General features: G+C 40.5%; 1 protein-coding gene across 1 annotated transcript in view; it reads left to right on the forward strand.

Annotated features, from left to right (window-relative positions):
* ripor2 (RHO family interacting cell polarization regulator 2) overlaps positions 1-9,909 on the forward strand; it is a 74,518-nt gene extending 64,609 nt beyond the window's left edge. Inside the window, exons 12-21 of the mRNA XM_073822414.1 lie at positions 316-960; positions 1,099-1,271; positions 1,394-1,559; positions 1,717-1,849; positions 2,821-2,976; positions 3,063-3,236; positions 3,331-3,533; positions 4,251-4,328; positions 4,442-4,532; positions 7,911-9,909. Coding sequence (XP_073678515.1) covers positions 316-960; positions 1,099-1,271; positions 1,394-1,559; positions 1,717-1,849; positions 2,821-2,976; positions 3,063-3,236; positions 3,331-3,533; positions 4,251-4,328; positions 4,442-4,532; positions 7,911-8,011 — 1,920 coding nt within the window. The 3' untranslated portion in view covers positions 8,012-9,909. The remainder of the gene's footprint in view (positions 1-315; positions 961-1,098; positions 1,272-1,393; positions 1,560-1,716; positions 1,850-2,820; positions 2,977-3,062; positions 3,237-3,330; positions 3,534-4,250; positions 4,329-4,441; positions 4,533-7,910) is intronic.
* The last annotated feature ends 12,842 nt before the right edge of the window (positions 9,910-22,751 follow it).

A 22,751-nucleotide genomic window follows, 5' to 3' on the forward strand; every position in this document is an offset into this window, starting at 1 on the left:
AATTGAATGCATCCTTTTAAACAATGTAATTGATAGGAAAAAAACAAACAATTGAAAGGCAGTCAATAAAGAAATGCAAACTTATTGTTAAAATATATAAATTTTATCTTAGAATTTTATGGGTTACTTTAGGTCGAAAGGTTTTGGCTGATAAAACATTTGTGAACCCCTGTGTTAAACCAATTTTGAACCATTCTACTGCTCTTAAGTGTGCTGAATTTTTAGACAGAAAATATTATATAGCGCACTATATAGATAATAGTGCTGATCAGAGAGCCATATTTACCACATTTTCTCTCTTTTTCCATCACATAGTCCACATTACAAGACGACGTGTTTGAAAACGGAGGCTGCGGTGTGGCTGAATGTAAGCGCCTGTCCTTCACCTTCTCTGACACGCCGACCTCAAGCCCCGTCCCCATCCAATCAAACCCAGAGATCACTGTCACGCCTCCTGAGACGGACACTACCTCTGAACCACCTCCAGCCTCTGAGGATCAGCTGGTTGAGGAAGAGTGTGTGGAGGAAGACTGCGGCAGTGTCAGTGTCAGCGTCAGCGATCCAGACCTGGAGTGGGACCCGGCTGATGCCCAGGGGCACGGCACAGGCTCCGCAGCTCTCTCGCTGTGCTCCGAAAGTCAGCTGTCTGCAGTGGGACCAGAGGATGTGGTGTTCCTGGAGTCCAATATGCCTGATGAAGCCATGGAGCTGAAGCCAGTCGAGCTGGATGGGGAAGAAGGCAGTCTGACCAGGCAGCTGGTGAGGAGGCTCACCTCTTCTGACATGCTGCCCGAGGCTGGGACTGTGAGCTGGTCTGGAGAGAGCAGTAGGACCTTCCAGGAGAGCAGCCTGGAGGAGGCCATTCAGTCCCTGCTCCTGCGGCTGGAGAGCTTGGGCCAGCGCTGCGGGGAGCTGCAGGACTTGGAACAGGAGGTTATGAGATTTGAAGACTTGCTTAAGGTGAATGAGTTCTCTGTGGTCTTGATATCATGTAACTTAGTTCATTTGATTTTCAAAGACCTTCTTCAGGTCTCTTTCTTGTCTTTGACTTGACTTTTCTGATCTCAGTTTTAAATGAAGATTGTTCTCTCTTCTCAGTGTCGGGTACCTGCTCATAGAAGCCGTTCGTCAAGCCTCAGTTTGACCGTGGAGAGCGCTCTGGAAAGTTTCGACTTTCTCAACACCTCTGACTTTGATGACGATGACACAGGAGATGATGCTGCTGCTCTCTCACGTGCCGTCTTCTTTGACATGGAGTCAGAGAGAATCGGGTGAGTTGGACATTAAACCCTTTGGTGATCAGGTTTCTCTGAGGAACTTGACTATATGGCCTCGGTAGTTGTGATTATGTAGCGCCATCTGGTGGTGACGGTTTGTCTCGCATGTTTAACAGGTCAGGTCAACATCCAGAAGCAAGAGGCCATCTGAGTGAAGCCCTCACAGAAGACACTGGTGTCGGGAACAGTGTGGCTGGCAGCCCGTTGCCTCTTACTACAGGAAACGAGAACCTAGATGTGGCCATCATTGTTCATCTACAATACTGCAATCATCTTGTTCAGGTGATTCTCTTTCTCAGAATGTGCAATAGTGTGATTTCTTTGTCTGTTACACCGAACATAGTCATTCAACTGCATATTCACAGCATCAACAGATTGAACGGTGTCATTGTGTTTTGTTGACATAAAATGCTGAAGTTTCTCTATGTATGGAATGCAGTTGTTGACCTCAGGAGGAAGCCAGTCACAGAACAAGACATACCTGCACAAACTAACAACTCAAACACTTCTGCTGGAGGAGCTCAGTGAGAAAAACTTTGACAGACCAGGCAGCTGCATTTTAATCTCTGATGGTAAGTATATCTTTAATATTTTGTTGTGAGGTGTTCTAGTTCACTAACCTTTTTGTGGAAGAATTTTGACTTCTCACATTTACTTAAAATCTTGTTTTTTAAAGATTTATGGCATAATATTTGTTTTAATTATGGCATTTATGTGTGATATTGTATAAACTAAGCCACCATTGAAAATATATTTTGTTAAACCAAGAAATACAAGTGACATAATGACTATAGTTATAATGTGAAATAAATTTTATGTCACTAAGAAATACAGTTGAAGTCAAAAGTTTACATACACCTTGTAGAATTTAAAAAATGTTAATTATTTTACCAAAATAAGAGGGATTATACAAAATGTATGTTATTATTTATTTAGTACTGTGCAGTACTAAATGTAAAAAAAATACGGTATTTAGGCAAAATAAGAAAAATGTACACATCTTCTTTCTGTTCAAAAGTTTTCACCCCTGGCTTTTAACAGATTGTTTTTCCTTCTGAAGCATCAGTGAGCGTTTGAACCTTCTGTAATAGTTGGATATGAAGTGTGACAAGATGGTTTTCAAAATCATACAGTCATTGTTGGAAAGGGTTCAAATACACAAAAGGCTAAAAACAAGAATTTGTGGGCCCTTAAGGATTTTCCTGATGAACAGCAGACGGTTTAACTGTTTAGGACTCATGAACAACTATTATAGTATTAAGAATCAAGTGTATGAAAACTTTTGAACAGGGTCATTTTTATAAATATTCTCATTTGCGCTATATGTAAATGTCTTATGTGAAATGTTTAATTCTGGTCAGTACTAAATAAATAAAAAATAACATTCATTTTGTATGATCCCTGTTATTTTGCAGATTCTGCAAGGTGTGTAAACTTTTAACTTCAACTTTATTTCTGACTGATAAATTTTCTCAATTCACTCTTTAGGTGTGGTGAAAAGTTCTGTTTGAAATTAAATAACCTCTCTTGGTTCCCTAAACAGTATTGCCTGGGCTAGTGGAGCGTCCATCGCTGATGTCTCTGTGGTCAGACTGCAGTGGTGGTTTGTTCCATACTACACTGGACCGAGTGTTAAAGCACATGCATCTTAGCTTTGCCTTACCACTGCAACAGACTCTGCCTCATTCTCCTGACTCAGGTAGTGACAATAACAGCAACATTAATCTGTGGGAGCAAACATCAACAGTGAATGTAACATCTGCCTGTGTTTACTTGTGTGTCCAGTGATCAGGATGGTGGTGAATGAGATGATGGACAAGAGCGAGCTGGCCTCAACCTTGTGTCCATCACTGTCCCCTCTTGCACAGGATGTCCTCACTGTGTTTCAGTTCCACCACTACACTGTTGAACACGATGTCACAGATATGGAGCAACACCTTCTGGATTTAGCCAAAGAGGGTAAGACGCATTGATTCAATAATGAGTTTAAAGCTTTATAGGTTATGAGCACAGTTGTAGCATAGTGTAAAACTCTCTTTTGTGTCTAAACCAGTCATGCTTGAAGAGGCCCTGAGCTGTGGGGACACAGAACGTTGTATGAAGGAACTACAGGAAGTTTCCATCGTGTGTCTTCAGCCTCGCCCTCAAACCTTGTGGGCCATGGCTGCGCTGTTGACCTCTGAGGACCCGGACATGATGAAGGCCGCTACAGCCTTCTTGTCCTCTGCTGCCTCACACGAACACTTCAGGTCAAAGGTCAGTCTTTTATCTAGATTCTACAGCCTTTGGTTGACAATTGGTGGAATTGATTAAGAGGTTGGTCTGGCTGGGTTTAAATGTACAGTCAAACCTAAAATTATTCAGACACATTTACAGACATTTTTTTTTTTATATATTTTTTACTAATGAGTGCAGGACACTATTGTTCATTTATGTAAGTGAGGATAGCAAAATACAGTAATCTGTGACATATTACTCCCAAAAATTCTTCATACAGTGTAGTTTATACTACCAGTAAAATTTGGGACAAATTTTTTTATTTGAAACTGACCTGACCATGTTTTGTTACATACCTTTCTATCAAAGTTATCTGACATTATCAAGATGAATTTGTTCTGACTAAGTTTAACTCTTGAGTTCTTGTCTTGTCATATTTTATTACCATTTTTGAAACTATAGAGAATAAACTGTGAGGAAAATAATGTGAGAAATGTTGAAGGTGTCTGAATAAACTTTGGTTTAACTGTAATTCATTTGTGATTATACAGATTATTCAGAATTTGTTCAGACATAGTTTAACTGTGAGTTCTTGTCATATTTTAGTAACATTTCCTAAACTATAGCAAATAAACCGTGATAATGTGAGAAATGTTGAAGGTGTCTGAATAGATTTTGGTTTGACTGTATATAAACTAACATTCAAAAGTTTGAGGTTGTTAAAGAGGTTGTTTATTTCATGTTTGTCTTCAACAGGCTGTTGATTGTTACACACAAGCCTTATCAGAAGTAGATAGATCAAGAGTTGCATGTGCTGCTTTGAGCTGCCTGCAGGTTGGTTTGACTCTTTGATTGGATCACACGTCAGTTAAACTGAAGATTAAATCTTATCTGTTGTTTACAAGACTTTTTATTAAGCCTCTATGTCTGTCTCTGGTTATTTTCAGGCTGTGGAAAGCATTGATGCTGTGGTGTTACTGTGTGACTCAGCCGATGAAGATCTCCGCCAGATTGCCATAGAAACCCTTCTTACTTTGGGTAAAACATCCAGTCACACGAATGACACATCCTCTGCACAATTAGTCAGCTTATGCTTTTTCTGCAAATTAGTGTAAAGCTGACTGAGATCCCATTCTTGACAACATTTTATCACTTTTATTACTTTTGGTCTGTTTTTCTAGAACAACTGTATGATTAACTTTTAGGATTATGCTTGCACCAGGATCCCTACGGGTCCTTAAAACGTCTTAAAGGGATAGTACCCAAAAATGAAAATTACACCATGATTTACTCACCTTTAAGCCATTTTAGGTGTATATGACTTGCTTCTTTCAGACAAATACAGTTGAGTTATATTAAAAAATGTCCTGGCTCTTCCAAGCTTTAAAATGGTAGTCAGTGGCTGTTGAGATTTTGAAGCCCAAAAAAGTGCGTCTATCCATCATAAAAAGTGCTCCACGTGGCCCCAGGGGGTTAATAAAGGCCTTCTGAAATGAATCGATGCATTTGTGTAAGAACAATATCCATATTTAAAATTTAAATAATCCATAATCTCTAGCTTCCACTAACCGTTGTAAACCTGTTCACAAGAGAGTGGCATTCCAGTGGATGACAAAGGAAAAAAAATAAAAAATAGGCGTAGCGTAAGCTCTGGTGAGAATATGCTAGTCTCACAAAAACCAAGTTTTGTTTACAGCAAAGTAAAACCAGTCTCCTCTTGGCTTATATTGAAATTCTCTGACATTTTTCCTTACAAATCCTCTTTTTGTCCTTCTAATTTGTGAACAGTGTTTTGTTTTGATCTCTCCTCTGCGCTTTCACATTCATCACTTCTCACACCTACATCCTGCATCATCCGCTGGAATGCATTTCTCTCATTAATGTGTTTACGAAAGTTAGCATAAACTAGAAATCACGGTTTATAAAGTTTTAAATATGGATTTTTTTCTTACACAAATCCATTGATTCACTTTAGAAGGCCTTTAATAACCCCCCGCAGCCATACTTTTTATAATGGATTCACTTTTTTGGACTCAACACCCATTCACGACCATTGTAAAGCTTGGAAAAGCTAGGACATTTTTTAATATAACTCTAATTGTATTCGTCTGAAAGAAAATAAAAAATCATATACATCTAGGTAGGCTTGAGAGTTCATTTTAAAATTTGGGTGAAGTGAACTATCCCCTTAAAATGTGTCAAATTATGTTTTATCAAATGCAAGGTCATAAAAATTATCATATTTTAAATTTGGGGACAGAAAACAGTAATCACAATGCAACCTAATGTGATTATTAAACTTCAAAAGGCTGCTGAACGTTGAGCAGTTAAAAATCAATGAACAGCACACATTTAGTAAATTATGAATTATGGCAATGTTTACTCTTGCTGTTTATATTGTAATATGTTGTAGATAGATATAGGAGTGCAAATTTTATCTCCAAATTTTCGAATGAGCAGCTGGGAATAGGAGAGCAAAGATATTTCAAAATAAGAGTCCAAACATATTTCACACTTTGTTATTTAATAAAACTGAAAAAGAGACTAAAAATATAATGTAACACATTCAGTATAAAGGTTTCAATATCAACACAATCTGTTAATTGCCTTTCTCTAAACACACTATTATTCAACCTGATCCCATGATGAAAACGTACCTGTGGGAACTTTTTCGCAAGACAAGAAATACGTACCAATAAGTGCATATCACTGCAGTTTACAACAGAAATTAACACTAGAGGCGGTAAAACAGCAAGCACTTGCAATTGTTTTCATACACGGTTATGATTACAGCTCCATATGTTTAGCTTTCTGTTTCCCGAGCAAGCTCAGCTGAATCCCATCAAAAACATGACTCACGATGAAAGATGAGAGATCGAAAAACAAGCTAAAATGACATGCTTCCGATTGCGTTTTTACATCACATTCAGTGCGGATGTTGCATTTTTTCAAAACGTAACGGAGCATTATAATTACAGCGCCACACAACTGACATTTCAAGTTTTTCCGTTTTTCCTGAACACGGAAGTAATTCCGACTCTTAACTGAAAGAATGCTTTGCATTTCCGGTCTGCATTGTTTCTAGTCAAATTAGGGTATATTCCGAGCTAATAAACTAATGTTAAACCTATTAAAATGTTTTTAAAAAGCACATGGCTCCATAGCGCCATCACTTGGCAATGTCGCAATGACCGTCATTTGTCAGTGCCTCACTTTAATGAGTGTAGATGACACGAAGCAACGGACGTTAGCTACATTAAAAACAGATGGACGCTATTTGAATGGGTTCCTATGGAAACCGGAACAGAAAAGCATTAAATCTGACGTTAGAATTTGTAATGGGGCACTCATCGTTTACTCAGGAAAAAGGTCTATAGTATTCCAGTGGATAAAGTAGCTCACTTGGCAACACTGATATGTATCTCTTCTGGGGAAAAAAAACAAGCACTCTTTGAGCGCCACACAGTGGACTTTTCACATCAATATGCCACAAAACGTCTATGGTGGTGCGTATTTCGTGTCTTGCAAAAACGTTCCCACAGGTACATCTTTGTCATGTGATTTAGACTTTGCTAATTACTCCACTTTTTTTGGAAATAGGCTCATTCTCCAACTCCCCCTGAGTTAATAAGTTGAGTTTTACCGTTTTGAAATCCATTCAACCATTCTCCTGTTCTGGCGATATCACTTTTAGCACAGCTTAGCATAGATCATTGAATCCTATGCGACCAATATAGCATCGCGTTCAACGAGTTTCGATATTTGTCCTATTTAAAACTTGACTCTTCTGTAGTTATATCGTGTACTAAGTCCGCCGGAAAATGTAAAGGAAGTTTGTTGCCATAATATGGACGCAAATTCAAAGAAAGTTCCTGAAAGTTACCCAGCTGGGAACTAATTTCAGGCCCTGCGTGATATTACTCCGCTGCTGCGTCCATATTACGGCAGCAAACTTCCTTGACTATTACGCCAGGAATGGAAGTGTAGTTCCTAATCTTATCGGCCTAGAAAATCACAGCTTTACATTTTCCGCCGGTCTTAGTACACGATATAACTACAGAAGAGTCAAGTTTTAAATAGGACAAATACCGAAACTCTCTGGTCATTTTTGAACGCGATGCTATTGGTCTAATAGGATTCAATGATGTATGCTAAGCTATGCTAAAAGTGAGGGGGGTTGGAGAATGAGTCTATTTCCAAAAAAAGTGGAGTGTTCCTTTAAAGTCAAAGAATCTAAAATACATGATTTATTTGGAAATTATGGGTTTGTTCTCTGTGGACATGCAGTATTTTATTTGCGCAGGTCATAAAGAAAGGCTGTGTAACATGTACATTGTCTCAATGCTTATAAACTACCTAAAAACTCCGGTGTTCCTTTGTCTTACAGAGCGTGTCTGTGTGTGTTTCTGTCCTCAGGTGAAGACGGGCGGCTGGCGTACGAGCAATTGGACACAGTGCCGAGGGAGATGGTGCGGCTGGGGACTCGCCGCGGTAACGCTGTTACCACTTCGTTTTAGAAAAACGACTCATTATCACCCCCGTGACCCTGCACACTTCAGATGTGAAATGCACACCACCTGCTAACAAAGGGGAAAATGAGACTTGGCCTTCGATTTAGGCCCATATCTTGAGACCTTCATCACAGAGTCTCCTTTCCTGCAGGATGTTTGCACGTGTCACAGTAGGCAAGAGTCAACAACTGCTGATTGAACAGTAAGAGTGTTAATATTGGAAGTTAGTTATTTGCAGATTGCAGTTGCACTGTTGGAGGCATGTAAATAGACAGCAAATCCTATTTTAATTTTGTCCTGGGATTTTTTTTTTTTTCCTTTGTACGTGCCGTTCCGTTTCAGGGATTATAAGGGACTGTTTTAATGCTCCCTGCTTGAGTTGTTTGACCTGGACAGAGTGAGATTTCTGTAACCTCTGGGAAAGTAAAAGACTGGACGGTGGACTGCTGATTTATACATCGCTCGCTTGCCTTCAGCGGTCAGGAGAAAATATATCTAGTGAACAATTGCATTAACACGGTACTAATGCCTGAGCACGTGGGATCTTACAACAAGCATCAGAGTATCTGAAAATGCACTTTCACACTATATTCAGTCAGAGAAGCGTGATGCATTACTGTGAATTTTTGGTTTTTACATAAATGAAGACTGGAAGTATATTTGCTCTGTGATCTGAACTCGCTTCTGTGCCTATTGTTACTGTACTACTGAGTCATGTGACTGTAATATCATTTGTTTTATTTATTTTTCATTTCTCCTCACTAAGGTAAGATTCTGATTTCACCCCCATTTTGCTGTTTTATTTTTAAATACTGAGAACAGATTGTATTAACGTTGTACTAAATATCTGTTCACGATATGTTACAGTCAGGATTTGTTATTACTGAGGGGGATATTCACTATGAATTTTTTTATATATATATATACCATATATAGTTGGCATTTTACATTTAGAAAGATGTTTTATTGATAAGTATCATCTTTTAACAACGTATTAATGGAGTTCTACAGTATTTGTGCTTAAGGGAACCTTTCCTTCAATATGCTAATGCACCTGACGCTTGCCTCGCTTTTTGACGTTTACACATCCTGTGTTGAAAGCTCTCAAATGTGAATTTACGCTTATTAAAAGCAGTTTTGTAGATCGCCCGACCTATTTTTGCAATATTTTCTATGACGTTGAGAATTGTAATCGAAAGCAGGGGCTTAAATCCATCAGAAGAGCACATTTTGAGGAATGTACCGGGTACAAAAGGTTACAAGTATATGCCTCACAAGCACAACTGAAATGTTTCGGTAAGATTGTTTTTAACATGTTAAACATGTTACTTGACAAATACCGCATAAACTCCTAAAGCCATAATGATACAGATATATTTAAGGCTGTTTTGTGGTTTCTATTTATCAGAATTATCTATAACAAATATTCAAAAATAATACTTTTGTTATTTCTGTTTTCTGTATTCAGTCACAGAAATGAATGGCTGTTGTTCTCTTGCTTTGTTTGTCTAATGACCACCGTTACAGTATTTGACCCTGGGCATTGGTGATCACTCCTTGAGAATTTCTTTCTTTGCACAGAGATATCACATGAAAAGGTTGAATTAACATTCATCGCCTTGTATTTCATCTCCGACAGAAGCTCAGTGAAATTCAACTGCATTTATTGTTCAAACCTCATTAAAATGTAAATTAATGTCCTCCTTAATAGGAAAGCTGTTGTGTTATGGTTTTGTGAGTGTATGCGTCGAGGGCTTGAGCGCACAGCTTGCTGTTGCAATAGCTTTAGCTACTACTGTTTGAATGAAAGCAGATTTCACTTGATGTCAATGCTAATGTTCCCTCACTGTTTCATTTTTCTTTTCATTTTTTTTTTTTGAGTTTACTGTATTTCCTCTGCTGAAAGTGGCAATAAAATTTATTTTTACATAATTATCGGATGTGGCATTGTACTGTTTTTAATGCCTGATACATTTCTAACAATTTTTGACTGTGCAACATGAGAGGAGAGCTGTTGGTCATTACTGTATAACAAAATAACACAATTTCATTAGTTCCATTATCTAAATAATTCATATAGCCTGTAATTAACTTACATAATGGCAAAATGTTCAGTAATTGTGCTTTTTTTTAGTACATTTTTTTTTATTAAATTGTCCAAGCATTCCCTTACCAAATTAACCATGGTTTTATTATAGTAAAAGTGTAGCAACCAAGGTTTTTTGGTGTATTATCTTTTCTAATTAAATTACATAATGGCAGAATGTTCAGTAATTGTGCTTTTTAGTTCATTTTCATTAAATTGTGCAAGCATTCCCTTCCAAAAATTAAAAATGGTTTTATTATAGTAAAAGTGTAGCAACCAAGTTTATTTTTTTGGCATATTATCTTTTGTAATTAAATTACATAATGGAAAATGTTCAATAATTGTGCTTTGTTTTAGTTTTTTTTTTTATTATTAAATTGTCCAAGCATTCCATTATGAAAATTAACCATGGTTTTATTATAGTTGTAAGGATTAATTAGCTCAAATTTATAATGATTCAAATAAGGAATCGAATCGAAAGATTCGGAACTTGATTAAATTGATTCAGAATTAATAGATTACACTTCTTAACCATTCGTCCAGCAAAGTGGTCAATTCAGCATAATGTATTAACTCAAAAGGGTTTATATTATGTTCCTGGCCCAGATCACAAATAAACCAAAATATTACGTTAGGAAATTTTAAAGCTGAGGTAGCTTGATCTAAACACAGATAGAACTTTGTGAACATAAAGTCAAGACACTTCTTTTAATGAAACAATGATTTATTGAACTACTCTAAGACACAACACTAATCTCTACTAAAACACAAATAAACACACACACACACACACACACACACACACACACACACATTCACACTCACACTCATACAGTTCCGGGGATGAGCAATTACTGAGTTGAAAAGAACCCCAAATGTTCTAGTACCTTAACTAGTTCTTAGATCGCAACCTTAGAAAATCACAAAAGCAGAGACTTAGCTTTTAACTACTTAGGGAGTATTTTGCACCAGTTTCAGCGAAGTAAACAGAGATCTTGTTACTTGCGTTTGTGCCGGGAACGGGGGTTCCGGGGGCTCGTCTGAGCGAAAGTTCTGGTTGGTTGCTGGTCGATGACGTAGTTTGGGAAATCCCTCGACGTGGAGGAGTGGTTTCCTGGAGCCGATCTTTCGGTTGCCTGGTTACGCAGGTTGATGCGCTGGAAGTTCTTTTGAGTCGGCGTTGCGAGACTTGGAAAAGTTCGGCAGTCACGAAACTTCAGTTCTGTAGAGTTTTGATGGCACCGTTGCGTGCTTGGTCGAGTGGTCGAGCGCAGATGGAAAAGCACTCAAACCACAAGAGGCGAAAGGCGTGAGGCGAGAGCTGAGAGCTCTGAGTTCGCTGAGTTCTTGCTGAGTTCGCTTAGTTCGCTCCGTTCTGTTAGGAACATGAAGTTTTAAACGGGCCGCTAGGGCACGTCCCACGATGCTGGGATCCAATGGCATTGCTGAAGGGGCGGGTCACGCCACCCCCTTTTCGTCCTGTAATTCCTTCTGGTACGTAACTTATTAGGATATGGATTTCTCTGCAATTTTTGTTATTAACTTCAATAAACTATTTAAAGTATAAAAAAGAAAGTATAACAAAGTATACACAATCATTTTCTCATTCATTCAGACAAACTGCATCCATCATGATATTTCATCGCATATTACCCCATGGTAAATTGCTTGCATGCTAAAACATTTGTCACTGCTAAAGGCATATAAATGCATAGATTAAACTCCAACGATCACATAAAACACATCGAGCATATAAATGAAAACATATGATACTGTTTATAAGCTGATTGTTTCTTAAAGATTGTCTCTGCAGTGTACGTATCTCTATTGAGAGACGGGGTGTTTTGGAATGTCAGGGGAGAGGGGGACAGGAAGTCCGAAAAACCATGTGAGTCACGCTGGACGCATCATGTGCCATGCCAGCTTTATTTCAGAAGACTGGAGGTTTGTTTCTTAGGTGCTTTGAGACAGAGAGCGTTTTCTTCTCTCTGGATGCGTAAGACGCAGATCTCGACAAAAGCGGTCCATACAATTAGCGTCTGGTGATTATCATGTGATGGTCATGTTAAAATTTTATGGCTGGGAGGAGGATTCTTTTTGATTAACAGAAATGTGAACACTTCTGTTTGGGTGCTTTGTTCCGCATTCCTACACATTCCCCCTTTTGGCTGGCGATGTTTCTGGTGTGAACATCGGCAGGCACTGGAACAAGAAGCAGAGAGAGAGAACAAAACACGCACAAGACACAAACAAAATCTCCATCACTAGCTGAATTCTGGTGCAGGGATTTAGTTATTTGGCCTGGTACAGTTAGAGGCACTTGCAATAACGTAGGGCCGCATCGGTGAGAATTATTGTTAATTTGGTGGTTTTGATTGACCGGAGTATCGGGAGTTCAACGAGGCGATGTAGACGTGTGCTCGATCAGGTGCTACGTCAGATAGTGCATGGGATCGTATTCAAGGTGGGCTATCCATTGAGGAGTCTCTTTCTCGTAGCGCATGGGCCATGGGAGTAACTAGGCGTTGTGTTTGAGCGTAACCGTTTTGGTATGACTGTGAACCGTTCGTTAAGATTTATGACGTTGCTAAATCGTAATTCAGCTTGGAGTTTGTTCGCATGTCGTTTTAAGGTGGCTAGGTTTAGAATGTTAAACAGAGTGCCTACAGCCGCACCAGCCCCAGCAGAGCGCCCAATAATCGTTTGGGACGCCGGTTGTACCCGCTTAATTCAGCCTGGGTTACGATCATTTTCTGTAATTAGCGCAGCATGTGGTTCACATCTGCCTGCATGTGGGCAAGGGCTTCCCGTGTCTGACGGGTGTCGGCCCAAGACTTTTGGGGGCTGATAGGGTGTAGTTTGGTCTGGAAAACATCATAGGGTCGAATCGGCCATACACCTTTAGAGGTAGACTTTGCGGTTAGCTATTTGATAATCCTGATTACGCAGAGAAATAGGGCGGCGAATCATAACATCTACCTGGAGATAGAAAATAACAACGGGACAGTTAGCCACGAAGATCATGGTTTGGCGGGGTTGCTCAAATCGTTAACAAAATTTCTGGTAGTGATTTGCAACTAATTTGGTGTACTGAGTCAATCCCATCTTAAGCGGCCTAGACTTCAAAGAAAAGTTAGGTAAGTTTCTGATAAGGGCAAGAAGGAAGGGACACATAGGAAAAGAGAGAGAAAGGAAAACACAAAGAGACACAATGACACTGAATGAGGTTAGACAGTAAGGACAAGTGTCACATGTGTGGAACAGCTCCTCTCTGCTGGGCGGAGGTTGGACCTAGCAGTGCGGCAGAGGAGAATGTTTAGGTGATTTGTGTTGTGTTTGGGAGGTTAGCTGTGTGTTTACCTAGAAGGATAGAAATCATGTTAATGTGAGGCGGGGTCAGGAGTTGTCGGTCTGTGTCAGTGGGTTTGGTCTTCCCCCTTTTTCTGTTAGTTGGAACCCCAATGTCTCTTTATCTGCTTTTGGTGAACCCATCGAAGAACTGGCTCGCTGCGCCCTTGTTCGATTCTGGTTCGGTCCGTAACAGGCGAGAACTTGTGGGATTCCTTTCAGTGGGGTAAGGACTTTCTCCGACTGGCGATAGGGAGTGTTCTGCCAAGGATGGCGAAACCGTAATACCACACTTTGTTTCCGACACTGAGTTCCTTGTGCGAAGGAGATGGCTAGCATGGGGCTTTACATCCAAATGTGCTCGGTGGCTTGGGTTTCTTGGTTGAAACTGGCAATACATCAGGCATCCTTCTATGTAATCTGCCACATCTTGTTGTATGCCAGGCCACTGTGCCACCTGTTTGAATGGGTAGTAGGTGGTTTTGGCACCACAGTGCACTGCGCATGGTGCATCGTGTGCATGCCTAAGCCTCATCCCCCTTTGGCTCTGAGGGACTACAAGCTTTTGCGCAGTTAGGGGCTCAGAGACATATGTGAGGGCACCGTTTTGCAGATGCAGCATGTTTTTAATGGATTGGAGGGTGCGGAGGTCTGAAGACGTGGATTAGTCGAGTGAGATCTCGTAGGAGAGTGAAGTTCGAAGATGTGAGCAGAAATGGGTAGGTCTGCTGATGTGGGAGGAGGAGGGGTGTTGCATACCAATGGTATGTTGGTGGCGGGTAAGAGCTGTAGCCATTGGGATGGGTGGGAGGGCATGAAATGTATTGAATGGTTGTGATGGGCAAGGGTCGCTGTTGAGCCGGACCACGCCCGTTTACAGATTGCCCTGGTGATTGTCTGGGCAGTCATGGACTGTGGGCATCAGTTTCATTGGGCCACAGTCCGGGACGTCCTTTGCAAAAGAGTCCCTGTACTCATGTAGAATTTCTTTAAGTCCTTGGTGATCTGCTTTCTTGAGTCTGGTGTCCTTTGGTAGGCTTTGGTGTCTGTGCTTCGTTGCTTTGAAGAGATTCAGGTTGCCGGCTGGGTTTTCCTGCCCAGGGGCTAGCACTGCGACAGATACTAAAGTGTCTTGGACATTTATGGCAGTTCTGAGTTGAGGGGGACCTGAGTCCCACGCTTGCAGTGAGCAGAGGGAAGGGCCTTGTTCTTTGCTGCTTGGCGTTGAACTTGAGCTTGGCCTTGACTTTGACACTGCATCGTCACTAAGCAAATTGAAGGCAACGTCTGTGGCTTGACACTGCGACTCATTGGGGACTACTGACTGGAAGGGCAATGGCTCACGGACTTGCGTCCACAACTTCAGGTGCTTAAAGTCTATCAAGGGTTTGAAGCGATTTAGCAGATCTTTTCCTATGAGGAGCGGATAGTTGTTTAGAGGTGAGATGTAGACTGGGTGGATGAGATTCATCGGTCCCACTGTTAGGTGAATTGGGGCCACATGTTTCAGCTGTAGGCCCATGTTTGAGTATGCTTGCAGGTTCAGTTCGCACCTTTGGAGTTTGAAAGTTCCATCAGTTATCGTTCTTTGAATTTTCTCAAGGAGTTCAGTTGACATTAGAGTGATGTCGGCTCCTGTGTCTAGAAGAGCTTCCACTTTGACATGACCCTCGATGGTGATGGGAAGGTAAAACTTTCTCGTTGTACCTTTCTCAGTGAGATCGCCTAGGAGTTGAGGGGCTGGAGTTTGAGATGAGATAGGTACGAGTTCAGGACTGATTCTGAGTTCTTCAGAGGAGTGGCAGACGACCAGGACAGCACTTTCAGGTGATTGAGTTGTTATATCAGCAGGTGTTTGTTGGAAGCTTCTGTGATCTGACGTGTCATGTGTTGAGTCAGTTTCTGTCTCTTGCTCTGGATGTTTAAAGAAGCTTTCTTGTCCATCTGAAGTTATGACAGTTACAGTGTTCTTGGGGTAAGGAGAAGAGGTGCTGTTCTGTGTGGTTTGTTGGACCAGGTGGTCGTTGCCTTCTTGTCTGGCCGCTAGTCAGGCCGCAGTGGGTTTCTCTTTCTTTTCCCACTTCCTATCCTCCTTTTTGCGTTTGAAGAACTCTTGCATCATCATTTTCATCAGTTCTTGTGAATCAAAACACGGCAATGTCTCTTCTTCATGTGTAGATTCAGCTTGAGCTTGATCAGTGTGGGATCTTTGTAAGTTCTTTCGTCGATTTGTCCGACTGGTTGCATTAGATTCCCACGAGCCATTTCCTGAATTTCCTGATGAGGTTGGCTGGCTCCATGATCTCTCCCATCGATTCTCACAAGGTCTTGGATGGTACCAGGATTTTTCCCAGTAGCGTTCAGGTGAGTGTTGTCGTCCGCGTGGTCCATCCCAGCGGTCGTTTCTTTGTGTAGGTCGGGCGCCAAAGTGAAAGTCACGTTCTCTGTTGAATGAGGATGGTCTCCATTCTCTAGGAGGTGGCTTGAAGCTTTCTTGGTGTTGGGCGCCCTCTAGGGTCATTTCTTGACATTGTGTGTTAAAATCAAGAACTGCAGTAGACTTGGTGCCCTTTTCTGATGCCATCTTTTGCTTGCTGTAGGCTTTGTGGGCCAGGTCTCGCAGCTGTTGAGACGTCATTGTTTGTGGGCATGCAAGGACGCCAAGGTGGTGGCTTACCGCAGGATGGAGATTTCTCAGAAAGAGAGTCTTAAAGTGCATGTCCTGCTCCATGTCAGGTTCATTGCGAGCTCCGAAGTATGCTTCTCTAAGCCGGCTATAGTATGCCTGGGAGGATTCATGACGACCCTGTTTTGTCTCCAGGGCGGCCACCAGTCCTTGCTCTGATTCCGGGACTGCAAATTCCTTGATGAGGGCTTGGCGGAGCGATTGGTAGTCATTCTTTGTGTGAGAAGGCTGTCGGTCCAGGAAGCTCCGCACTTCAGGGCTGGATGTCGTTCGCAGCACATAAAGTCTGTCTTTGTCAGTAACGTTGGGTCTCATTTCTAAGTGAAAATCAACATCATTCAAGTAAGAGTGGACGTCTTGACCATCTGGCACACTCGGGGTGAATTTGCTGATGTTTCGGGTCAGCTTGTCAAGGTCTTTGAGGTCCATGCCATGTGATGGGTTATGGCTGGCCTTGGGGAGTTCTCGTAGCTTGGGTGTGAGGTAGGTTTCTTCAGAAGGAGCTGGCGAGGGTTTCTGAGTCGCTCCCTCCCCCTTTTTCTCACGTGACGTTTCAGGAACATGGGACCCGGGCCTGCTTGGCAGGGGTGAGGGCGGGGCCCGTTGCGTCCTGGTTGGCTCAGGGCGCAGTTCATAAGCATGTCTAAGTTCATTTTTGACACTGTCCAATTCCTCTTTCATGTCTTCAAGTTGTTGAGTGAGGTAACTTATCTCAGTTCTTGCCTCGTTCAGATGTGTTTCGAGGGCTTTAATTCTGCTGTTCTTGTCTCTGAAGTCCAGCCTTGCCTTTTCCAGTAGCTGCTCGACGTACTGTAACTCGCCGCTGAGTTCGGCGCGGGCTGACTTTGCTTGCTCCATTTCTTGTGTGTTGTTAGCAAGAGTTTCTTGTAGTCTAGCAATCTCCTCAGTTGCTCTGGGATCCGTCTCGTTGGACCCTTCCCGTTGATCTTGATCCTCCAGCTCTAGCTGCTCGATGCGTTGCTGTGCGCGTTTCAGCTCCTGCTGGAGATAGGCGAAGCGTCTGTCGCTCCGTTTGAGGGAGGCGATGAGGGTGTGACTCAGGGAGCCAGTGATCTTTGCTAGCTCTTTGTGTCCGTAGCTCTGACCTGGATCATGTTTCATGATGCCTGTTATGTTGTTGTCCAGTTGGTCTTGTGTCTGGTGTTTGACAGCTTCGGCGGCTTTGGGTAAGAGGCTGTCCGTCACGGCGCTTAGCCAGATTTCCAAGTCCTCCCAGTGACCAACGGGGTCTGTTGGGCGAGGCATGTTTTGATGCCGTGAGGAAAGACCAGACCACTGACTGACACAGACCTGTAGAAAGAAGAACAAACAAACAAAACAAACAAACAAAACCAAAACAGTGGTGTGAGTGTGGTGGTGTCGGGTGTAAGTGGGTTTTGGGTGTGTTGTGTTGAGGTGAGTGTGGTTCTCCCCGCAGGTGGTTCACTGGTGTGCACGCCTCCAGCTAGCGTCGCTATGGAGGAGGCGAGGGGGTAACCACGGGTGTTGTAGCTAGAATAGAGAGAGGAAAGAGGAACAAACACCCACAGCAAAGAACGGCGTAGTCGTCGGCTGCTTCCCCCTTTTTCTAAAGAGAAGAGAGAAAAGAGACAACAACAAAAGGAACACTTTGGGCAGAAGGTAGAAAGAGAGAGATTGGGAGAGAGAGGGAAAGTGAAATACACCTTTCTGGCCCCAGAATGAGTACAGTCAAGTTTTTTTTTTTTTTCACTTGATGTATGCTTCTAGATACGGTGCTCAGAAATGGGAATTCCAACACGCCAGGACTATGATTGTTATTATAATCCCCTCCGGGATGAGGGAATATACAATGACAGTATTGGCTTTGCAGCTGGTAGGATTGACACTGTACACCAATCAGAGCGTTTCTGGAAACGGGTTCACGACTGGCGCCTATCAGTCCTCGCTGGATTCGTTGGGACCTTGGCTGTAGGGTTCCACGATGAGAGGGGAAAATGAGAGTTAGGCACAAGTTTAATTGGCGTTTTCAAGTTGTATGAACATTGAACATTGATTAAATGTCTTTTAAACAACCAAAATTCTCTGCTTTTATGATTCTCACAGGCACAATCGAGGAAATAGCAGCAGTAGTCAAATCAAGAGGAGGACAGCTAGGTGAAAAAGAGAGAGTGAGGAGAGAGACAGCCAATTGGAAATGAGGTTTCGCTCCCAAGTCAGGGAATATGACAAGACTTGATTATTACAATTACAATTAAAGCCTTGGTTTGCAATTAAAATTGATGTTTCAATTCAGTAATGATTGTGGGAGAACTAAAACTGTAACGCTTTGTTAAAGTTTAGTCAGCAGTTGTAATCAAATGGATCAACACAAACCATTGAGGTATGGGAAAAGGAACAACTATTGATTGTAAAAAGGAGTCGTTTTCAAATCAATAATGATTGTTCCTGGTTATAATTTAGAAGTTTTCATTAAAAATTGGTCAAGGAAATTATAATTTCTCTATTCAACGTGTATCATTGCCGTCTGAAAAGGGGAAATGTGATTATGATTAAACTTAAAATTAAAATGTTCAATTAAAATCAAAAATTTTTTAATTGAAATCAGAAGTTTAAATTAGAGATTAAAATTTCCAAATAAAAAAATGTTTAACATAAATTATCACCTTGGCAATGAAAGTTGGTGACCAAATTAAAATGATGCCTCCTTAAAATTGACTACAAATAATCAATGTTAAATCAATCACAGAAATTGCGGTGTGGCAAGGAGATGTGATTATTTATTAAGATTGATCAAAGTATTCAAATTAATCAGCTTGAAAATAGTACTTGATTATAAAGCTTGTAACAGTTTAAACTGGCAATGCAAACAGTCAAAAAGGAGAGAGCCTTAAATCGAAACAATAAAATGTTTTAATTTGAGATTTATGATAGGGCTTTAATGGTTTGTTACAATCGCATCAAAAAGAGATTTAACTTTAAAATTGTCAATATTCCTGTCACATGGGAGGAGGGAAGAAATACGAGGAATAGTGTACAGAGATATGAAGTAAAGAAGTTTGCAGAATGATCGTTAAAGTTCAAAGCTTGTGATTGAGTCACCCAAACAACGTTACACACACTGAGTTCAAACACAATGGATCACCCTAACCGATTGCGTGCTAACTGCTATTTTTCAAGGCTAATGGTTTTACATAGGCTTCAATGCACACGCGTTAGCTTTAGCTAGGTTAGCTATATACGAAACTCTGCCCCGGAAAAGGTATGTTAGGATTTCCTGGGTCACAGCGTTTCTATGGCAACCACCAGCGTGTGGTTCAGCAGTCTTAAATACAATGCATGAAATGACAGGACATTTCGGAATTGCAAAGCAAATAAGCACTATTTAGATTCTTATCTTTTAGAACCGTCCCAACTCGTTAGAGTGAGGCACATTTATCCACAGATTTACTGCGATTAATACAACATATTTCACAGGTCTCGGCGGACCTTAATTCTGTGCTTGTCTGTTTAAACAACACCACAGCACATATGGACTCAGCCACACAATTTTAAGATCTCAAAATTTCTCCCATAAAGCAACGTGTGGGTGCTCGCGCTGAGCGCCACGTCTTAACTTCACTAACGTTAGTTTTAAGTGAATACTTGGTAAAAGAGCATTAGGTCGCGAGCCCAAAGATCTTAAACCGGGAGTCAGCTTAAGTTTCCACTCTGGAACACGCAGTGTAAAACACTAGCTGCAAGGCCTTTTGACAGAGAGGAAAAACAAGGAACACGCTCGTTTTTCTTTTTTTCTTTGTCTCAATTTCTAAAACTTTACTGCAGTTTAAATTCTTTACACAACAACTCAAAGTTATGCTTTCATTCATTCCAGACTGGCAGCCACAATAAAGCATACAGTACACAATAAACTGTTTCTCTGTCTTTGAACTATTTCTACCGGATAAAATAGAACAAATACCATATAGAATGACTTGTTTTATGTTCAAATAGTTAGATGTGTTCGCGTTATACTCTCCACCATCTGTAAGGAATTAATTAGCTCAAATTTATAATGATTCAAATAAGGAATCGAATCGAAAGATTCGAAACTTGATTAAATTGATTCAGAATTAATAGATTACACTTCTTAACCATTCGTCCAGCAAAGTGGTCAATTCAGCATAATGTATTAACTCAAAAGGGTTTATATTATGTTCCTGGCCCAGATCACAAATAAACCAAAATATTACGTTAGGAAATTTTAAAGCTGAGGTAGCTTGATCTAAACACAGATAGAACTTTGTGAACATAAAGTCAAGACACTTCTTTTAATGAAACAATGATTTATTGAACTACTCTAAGACACAACACTAATCTCTACTAAAACACAAATAAACACACACACACACACACACACACACATTCACACTCACACTCATACAGTTCCGGGGATGAGCAATTACTGAGTTGAAAAGAACCCCAAATGTTCTAGTACCTTAACTAGTTCTTAGATCGCAACCTTAGAAAATCACAAAAGCAGAGACTTAGCTTTTAACTACTTAGGGAGTATTTTGCACCAGTTTCAGCGAAGTAAACAGAGATCTTGTTACTTGCGTTTGTGCCGGGAACGGGGGTTCCGGGGGCTCGTCTGAGCGAAAGTTCTGGTTGGTTGCTGGTCGATGACGTAGTTTGGGAAATCCCTCGACGTGGAGGAGTGGTTTCCTGGAGCCGATCTTTCGGTTGCCTGGTTACGCAGGTTGATGCGCTGGAAGTTCTTTTGAGTCGGCGTTGCGAGACTTGGAAAAGTTCGGCAGTCACGAAACTTCAGTTCTGTAGAGTTTTGATGGCACCGTTGCGTGCTTGGTCGAGTGGTCGAGCGCAGATGGAAAAGCACTCAAACCACAAGAGGCGAAAGGCGTGAGGCGAGAGCTGAGAGCTCTGAGTTCGCTGAGTTCTTGCTGAGTTCGCTTAGTTCGCTCCGTTCTGTTAGGAACATGAAGTTTTAAACGGGCCGCTAGGGCACGTCCCACGATGCTGGGATCCAATGGCATTGCTGAAGGGGCGGGTCACGCCACCCCCTTTTCGTCCTGTAATTCCTTCTGGTACGTAACTTATTAGGATATGGATTTCTCTGCAATTTTTGTTATTAACTTCAATAAACTATTTAAAGTATAAAAAAGAAAGTATAACAAAGTATACACAATCATTTTCTCATTCATTCAGACAAACTGCATCCATCATGATATTTCATCGCATATTACCCCATGGTAAATTGCTTGCATGCTAAAACATTTGTCACTGCTAAAGGCATATAAATGCATAGATTAAACTCCAACGATCACATAAAACACATCGAGCATATAAATGAAAACATATGATACTGTTTATAAGCTGATTGTTTCTTAAAGATTGTCTCTGCAGTGTACGTATCTCTATTGAGAGACGGGGTGTTTTGGAATGTCAGGGGAGAGGGGGACAGGAAGTCCGAAAAACCATGTGAGTCACGCTGGACGCATCATGTGCCATGCCAGCTTTATTTCAGAAGACTGGAGGTTTGTTTCTTAGGTGCTTTGAGACAGAGAGCGTTTTCTTCTCTCTGGATGCGTAAGACGCAGATCTCGACAAAAGCGGTCCATACAATTAGCGTCTGGTGATTATCATGTGATGGTCATGTTAAAATTTTATGGCTGGGAGGAGGATTCTTTTTGATTAACAGAAATGTGAACACTTCTGTTTGGGTGCTTTGTTCCGCATTCCTACACAGTAAAAGTGTAGCAACCAAGTTTTTTTTTTTTTTTTTTTTTGGCATATTATCTTTTGTAATTAAATTACATAATGGCAAATGTTCAATAATTGTGCTTTTTTAGGGGGGGGGGGGGGGGGGTTATTATTAAATTGTCCAAGCATTCCATTATGAAAATTAACCATGGTTTTATTATAGTAAAAGTGTAGCAACCAAGTTTTTTTTGGCATATTATCTTTTGTAATTAAATTACATAGTGGCAAATGTTCAATAATTGTGCTTTTTTAGTTTTTTTTTTTATTATTATTATTATTAAATTGTCCAAGCATTCCCTTACAAAAACTATGATTTTATTATAGTAAAAGTGTAGCAACCAAGGTTTTTTTTGGCATATTATCTTTTGTAATTAAATTACATAATGGCAAATGTTCAATAATTGTGCTTTTTTTTGTTTTTTTTATTATTATTATTATTATTATTAAATTGTCCAAGCATTCCCTTACAAAAACTAACCATGATTTTATTATAGTAAAAGTGTAGCAACCAAGGTTTTTTGGTGTATTATCTTTTCTAATTAAATTACATAATGGCAAAATGTTCAGTAATTGTGCTTTTTAGTTCATTTTCATTAAATTGTGCAAGCATTCCCTTCCAAAAATTAAATATGGTTTTACTATAGTAAAAGTGTAGCAACCAAGTTTATTTTTTTTGGCATATTATCTTTTGTAATTAAATTACATAATGGCAAATGTTCAATAATTGTGCTTTTTTTTAGTTTTTTTTTTTTTTATTATTATTATTAAATTGTCCAAGCATTCCATTATGAAAATAAACCATGGTTTTATTATAGTAAAAGTGTAGCAACCAAGGTTTTTTTTTGGCATATTATCTTTTGTAATTAAATTACATAATGGCAAATGTT

This window comes from Garra rufa, chromosome 17 (assembly GCF_049309525.1).
Source record: "Garra rufa chromosome 17, GarRuf1.0, whole genome shotgun sequence".
NCBI lineage: Eukaryota > Metazoa > Chordata > Actinopteri > Cypriniformes > Cyprinidae > Garra > Garra rufa.